Below are 6,663 nucleotides of genomic sequence, written 5' to 3' on the forward strand. Positions count from 1 at the left end.
AGCAGAAATGAAAAGCTCAGTAGATGGATCTGAGGATGAAGTTGAGGATATCTAGAAGTTAAAGCATGAGGGAGAAAATAAAAGAGAAATGATAAGAAAATGGGAAGAGCAGTCCAGGTGCCTCAGCTCTAAATAGTAGGCATTTCCAAAGAGAAGATGGAAGGCAGAAGGTCGTGAGTGAAATAATTCATGGGCATTTTTCAGAACTGAAGGTTATGACTTTTGAGACTGAAAAGGCCTGCTCAGTGCCTGGCACAATCGATGAACATAGAGCCACACTAAAGGACATCATTGTAAAATTTTAGAATACTGGGCCCGGAGAAAAGATCTTAGAAGCTTCAAGGGAGAAAAAAAATAAGTTACATTCAAAATATTTATCACTATTAGCACTGCAGTCTAGAAGCAGTGCCTTCAAAATCCTGGGAGAAGATGATATTCAACACAGACTAAATATAAACTTCCATATATATATATGGAGGTTTGGGAGAGGATACTGAGGGTATATGAGCTAATCCTCATAGGTCATAAGAGAAAGTAAATAGGCACTGTTTACATTGGGTTAATTAAGAAATAGCATTAAAAGCACATAATATGGTAGAATCCACCAAGAGAAATAGCTGAAAAAGTTCAAAGTGGTTGCTTTTAGGGAGCTGGATGAAGGGGTTGGTGAACAGGATATGGTTGACGTTGCTGCTTTTCATTATGGGCCTTCTGTCGCTCTGTGATTTCTAAATCTATATACATGAATACGTTTAATAAAAGTTTTAGGTCTGATGCCTTACATTACTTCATTAGGTTTATGGAAAATCAGATGGAATAATTTATATGAAAAAGATTTATAAATTGTGAACTATTATTCAGTGGAAAGTGATAATATGATCCTGTTGATGTAGAGGCAGAGTACTGTTTTGAAGGGTAGGTTGCTGGGGAGTTATATTTGGTAGATGTTGCTGTCGTTGTATCAGTTAACCGTTGTCACAAGAGTGCAGTTACGTAGCTTCCGCGGTCATCTTTGCTCACGAGTCTTGGGTCAGCCGTGGGTTTGCTGATCTGAGCAGGCTCAGCTCATCTTTCCTGGGCTTGCCCTTGCCTTGTGTCTGAGCAAGTAGTGCTTTGGCTGGTCGAGGGTAACCTCAGCCACATAGCTCGTGGTTGGCTGGCTATCGGGAGCACCAGCTCTCCTCCACCTGTTCTGTCACCCTCCAGCTGGCTCGCCTGGGCCTGTTTTTATCCAAAGGAAAGAGGAAATATACAAAGCCTCAGAGGCCTCGGCTCACGACTGGCAGTCACATCTGCCACATTCTTTGGGCCAAAGCAAGTCACAAAGAGTGGGAAGAAGATTGCCTTCCTGGAGGTCGGCGCTGCTGATGCACATTGAAAAGGACAGTAGAGAAATGGGGCCAGTTTTGCAATTCATCGAGCATAACCGTGGAAGCCAAATAGTTTGTTTTTTGTCTGTATTTGAAATAACACAGAAGGATATCGAAAGATCTATAACTGAACTCATTTTCTTTTTCTTTTTGTAGACAACAAGGGAGGTGTCAGATCAACAACTTCAAAATGTTGACATGGAAAATTCAGAGAAGACAGACGTGGTCCTCCTTGCCTGTGGTTCCTTTAATCCTGTTACCAACATGCACCTCAGATTGTTTGAGCTGGCCAAGGATTACCTGAATGGAACCGGTAGGAACAGTAACCAAAAGCAAGGATGGAGTTCAGAACACACTATCCCCAAATAAGGGCACCTTGGCATATTGGATATTTTAAGCTGAAGGAGTTGCAGGAAATGGCAGAATCAGGAGGTCACTCCACCCTCCTCCCCCCACTTCTCCCCTGAAGCAGGTCATAAAACTCGTGAGAGGTGCCCCCCTATATCCGGAGGAAAGAAGCACCCTAATATCTGAAGACAAAGAGCGCCAAGAAGAACCTGAACCAATGGGTCTTGCTAAGTTCCCCCTAATTTACTACACTTACCGTAGGGTCTTTGCCCCATCGTGTTTCTCCACGACTGTCCACTCTTCGTCAAACCTAGCGCTACAACACTCAGGTTTAACTGTCTCCTGGGGTCTTTATGTCCTTATAAAAGGCTCCTGTGTTCTATAAACCTTACATTAAAATAAATGTGTATGCTTTTCTCCTATTAATCTGTCTTAGTTTAATTTTCACACCCAGTCAGGGACTCCAAGAAGGTCGAAGAAAACTTCCTTCCCTACATTCACAAGATTTATTTTGTCTTGTTACATAAATGATCATGTACATAAATGATCAATACGCTGATAGACAGACAGATGGGTGCTCAAACTCACTAATAATCTTAATAATCAGGGAACTAAAACTGGAAATGAGATATATTTTGCCTATCACATGGACAAAAATTTTTAAACTTAATAGTGTTCAGTACCAGAGGTTGGGCAGAAATGAGCTCTTATTTACACTATAGGTGGACAATACAAATTGATAAAGGCTTTGTACAAGGCAGTTCGGCAACATTAATCAATTTATACTATGTAGGAGGGTGGGGGGTTCAGTGTTTAATGGGGGCAGAGTTTCAGTTGGGGAAGATGAAAAAGTCCTGGAGATGGATGGTGGTGATGGCTGCACAACAAAGTGTGTGTACTTAATGCCACTAAACTGTACTCTTCAAATGATCAATTTTATGTCTTATTTACCACAACGATGAATGAATGAAGCTGAATCCCGTTTTCAAAAAAGGGGGAATCTTTGATTATAAAATCATACTGATGATGATATTTCCTGTGAATAAAATCTAATTTGTTACACCTCATATCAACTCTAACTCTTTATCTAGGAAAATACAGAGTCATCAAAGGCATAATCTCTCCTGTCGGTGATGCATATAAGAAGAAAGGACTCATCTCTGCCCATCACCGAGTTATCATGGCAGAACTTGCCACCAAGAACTCCGAGTGGGTGGAAGTGGACACCTGGGAAAGTCTTCAGAAGGACTGGGTAGAGACGGCGAAGGTGCTGAGGTATTTACGGCGAAATCAGCGTTGTCAGCTCTCTGGAAAGGGGTTGGGGGCTTCCCTGGCTCTTTGCCGTGTTTCAGTGCTGCCTGTATCTGTGAACGTACAGATTCACAAAACTGTCCCTCGGGCTGGAAAGGCTTAGGTTGTGCCATCCCTGTGTAAGGTTATGACACGGTCATGGAGCCCAACAGCGGGGGCCGGGGGCTCCTTAGCCTTTACGTCGTTCCTTGTGTTGTGAGATGTTCGCATGCTTGTCACCATGGGTATGTCTGATAGAGAATATACACAGAGAAGTCTGCCTGGGCTGTCTGTGGCCCAGGTGAGAAAGGCAAACTTGTATGTTGATGTCATTGTCATCCGTCTTCGACATAAAAGAGGGGCAGGCAGTCTAAGGGAGAGAGGCTCTGAAGCTTGATGAGGGACAGACCTATTTTTGTGTGCTGCTTCCATGGTAACATTTGGGCGTTGTCACAAATCTCTTGTGTTCATGCCTTTGAGACAGGTCCAAGCGTTCAGAAACCGGAGTGAGTAACATCGAGTTTTGACTTAATATCTTGAGTATAAAATAAAAGGGCTTTGGGTGGCCGGTTAGCTCCGTTGGTTAGAGCACGATGCTGATAACACCAAGGTTGCCGGTTCGATCCCCGCATGGGCCACTGTGAGCTGCGCCCTCCTTAAAAAATAAGTAAATAAATAAATGGGCTTTCTGATATCCATTCTTAAGAGTTCTGAACCTTCCAATTCTGACCCTATCACTTAGGGTTCAAATAGGAAACAGAAACCACTGTGAGTGTTTTAGGCGGAAAGGGACTTAGGTCTTATGCAAACGTGTTAAAAGGGCTGGAGGAATGGGAGCCCGGGCTTGTTCAAGGTCATGCCTCAGCGGCAGTCGGAGTCCAGGATTGTTCCTGCCTCCGCTACCACCGCTGCTGCCATTGAGCTGTTCCAATCTCCTGAAGTTGGTGACTGGGCAATGGAATATAGTGTGGCCACCACGCTCATGCTGTCCAGTAACCTGTCAGGCCTCACAGCTGCAGAAAGATGGCCTCTGCCTCCCTTCTTCCTTCCAAATCTCTCACTAGTGAATCTCATCAGCTGAATCTCACTCGCATCCTGGACCTGTTCCTAGGACCTCTGGGAAGTGTGTTTAGGGTTGAATTGGACACTGCGCCAGCAGACGATGTCTAGCACAGAGACTTATCAAGAGGACTTAACTTTTCAGGCTTGGCAGGAAGAAGAGTCTCCTATCAGACACCAGTCTCCTACGTCCCCACCGAACCCAACCCTCTCTGGCTTCATAGTCATCTACTGTCCATTTCATTTTCAACTCAGCTATGTAAGAGGGAAGGGATTTAGAGACACGAAGGACCCAGAGTTGGCTCCCACGAGGGTAGCGCATGTTACCTGATTGACTTTGCAGTTAAAAAGCAGTGGGCATCCTGCTACCAGCCCAGAATAAAGCTATACCAGCTCCTACGTGTGGTGCCTCCCTTTAGGCCTCAGGCTCGCCCCCTCTAGGATCTTATCCCTGGCATTGTGGATCTGCAGGACTAGCTCAAGCCACGCTCTTCAGTGGTCAAGAGTGTGGGCTCTAGAACCAGACTGCCAAGGTTCAAATCCTGGTGGTTTCTTTTTTTTTCTTTCTTTTTTTTTTTAAAGATTTTATTGGGGAAGAGGAACAGGACTTTATTGGGGAACAGTGTGTTTTTTCCCAGGACCCATCAGCCCCAAGTCAAGTTGTTGTCCTTTTAATCTTAATTGCAGAGGGTGCAGCTCAGCTCCAAGTCTAGTTGCCGTTTTCAATTTAGTTACGGGGGGCGCAGTCCACCATGCCATGCAGGAGTCTAACCAGCAACCTTGTTGAGAGTTTGTGCTTCAATCAACTGAGCCATCCGGCTGCCCTGGAGCTCAGCAGCAGCTCATTGTCTTTACTCTAGTTGCGGAGGGTGCAGCTCAGTGGCCCATGTGGGGATCGAACTGGCAACCCTGTTGTTCAGAGATCGCGCTCTAACTGACTGAGCTATCCAGCCACCCCCCCTTGCTATTTCTTATAAGCTAAATGACCTTGGGAAAATTAGCCAGTGTCCTCTTTCAATGGGGATAATAAACAGTTCTGAGGGAATGGTGGCGATAATGTAGTTGCTTTATAATACCCAAAATATTCACAAAATCAGATTGTTAGTGAACGCCTCCCAGGTCCCAGGGACTCTGCTAGGAGCTGGAGTTGGCAGTCTAAGCCTTCCTTTCCATTATGGGGATAATAATAATAGTAATAATGATAATAATATTTATGACATGGGATATTGAGATCATTTAATCATACAAATGCAAAGGGTTTAGTATAGTGCCTGGTACATAATAAATAATTAATGTTAACTCTTGTTGTTACAACAGACCTATGAAGCTTAGAATAGTAATAGCTACCATCTGTTGTGCTCCCGGGATTTTCCTTGCTTTCCATTCCCATTATCCAGGACCCTGGACTGCAGGGTACTGGCCAGCATCCATCCCGCCTGGTTGGGTATCACATGTACTTGTGGTTAAATGTTTTTACTATCACCCCACCTTTAACATTGGATCAAAGGCTTTTAGGCATCTATAGAGGGACTATTTTGTAGTTGAGCATTGTGAGAAAGAAGAATATTCTATTGCTTTGTTGTTTGATAGATACCATCAAAAAAACCTGGAGGCTGGTAGTTGTCACCAGCAGGACTCAACTGTGCTGGAAAAGCCTGGACGGAAGAGGAAGTGGGCTGAACAAAGTCAACAATTTAATCAGAAAAAATCCCTAGAGCCAAACATAAAAGGTCTGTATGTTTTACCAGGACTCACTGACCAGAGTTGCTAAGATTCTGGAGCTGAGCAAGCCCCCTTTGTGTTTTCCTTTTCTGTTCCGTACGTGTGGGTGCCTGGGAAATGCCCCTCGCAAGTTTTATGATGGAGGGAGGGAAAGTAAACGGCATCCTGAGCTTGTTTTTCCTGCAGTAGTACCTAACTTTTGAGGTGTCCTAGGTCTCTTTTAAGAATCTGAATCTGATAAGAACGATAAATCTTCTTTCTGGAAAAACACATCCACACATTCATTTTGATGCAGGGAGTTATTAGAAAGGCAGACCTTGAAGCAGTGTTTCCTTTTTCTTCCCAGATGTGCCACGGGTAAAGTTGCTGTGTGGGGCAGATATATTGGAGTCCTTCGGCGTCCCCAATCTGTGGAAGAGTGAGGACATCACCAAAATCGTGGGGGACTACGGGCTCGTATGTGTTACACGGGCCGGAAATGATGCTCAGAAGTTCATCTATGAATCCGACGTGCTGTGGAAACACCAGAACAACATCCACCTGGTGAACGAGTGGATCACCAATGACATCTCGTCCACCAAGATCCGGCGAGCCCTCAGAAGGGGCCAGAGCATCCGCTACTTGGTCCCAGAGCTTGTCCGGGAATACATTGAAAAGCATAATTTGTATAACTCAGAGAGCGAGGAGAGGAATGCTGGGGTTAGCCTGGCTCCTTTGCAGAGAAACATCGCGGACGCTAAGCCATGAGGAGTTCTCCGGCATGAAATTTTGGACTTCCCTTTGGGGAATTCGCAACAGTCTGGGTGTTGGTAACTGGGGAAAGGCATTGTGATCCTGTTTCATAAACTAAAGCTTCAAAGTTGCGTAAAAATCA

At 44.6% G+C, this 6,663-nt stretch overlaps 1 protein-coding gene across 2 annotated transcripts in view; it reads left to right on the forward strand.

Annotated features, from left to right (window-relative positions):
* NMNAT1 (nicotinamide nucleotide adenylyltransferase 1) overlaps positions 1-6,663 on the forward strand; it is a 22,965-nt gene extending 16,302 nt beyond the window's left edge. For both annotated transcript variants that reach the window (XM_033115063.1, XM_033115064.1), the window contains exons 3-6: positions 1,527-1,683; positions 2,810-2,993; positions 5,658-5,797; positions 6,136-6,663. In XM_033115063.1, coding sequence (XP_032970954.1) covers positions 1,527-1,683; positions 2,810-2,993; positions 5,658-5,797; positions 6,136-6,536 — 882 coding nt within the window. In that variant the 3' untranslated portion in view covers positions 6,537-6,663. The remainder of the gene's footprint in view (positions 1-1,526; positions 1,684-2,809; positions 2,994-5,657; positions 5,798-6,135) is intronic.

This window comes from Rhinolophus ferrumequinum, chromosome 9, assembly GCF_004115265.2.
Source record: "Rhinolophus ferrumequinum isolate MPI-CBG mRhiFer1 chromosome 9, mRhiFer1_v1.p, whole genome shotgun sequence".
NCBI lineage: Eukaryota > Metazoa > Chordata > Mammalia > Chiroptera > Rhinolophidae > Rhinolophus > Rhinolophus ferrumequinum.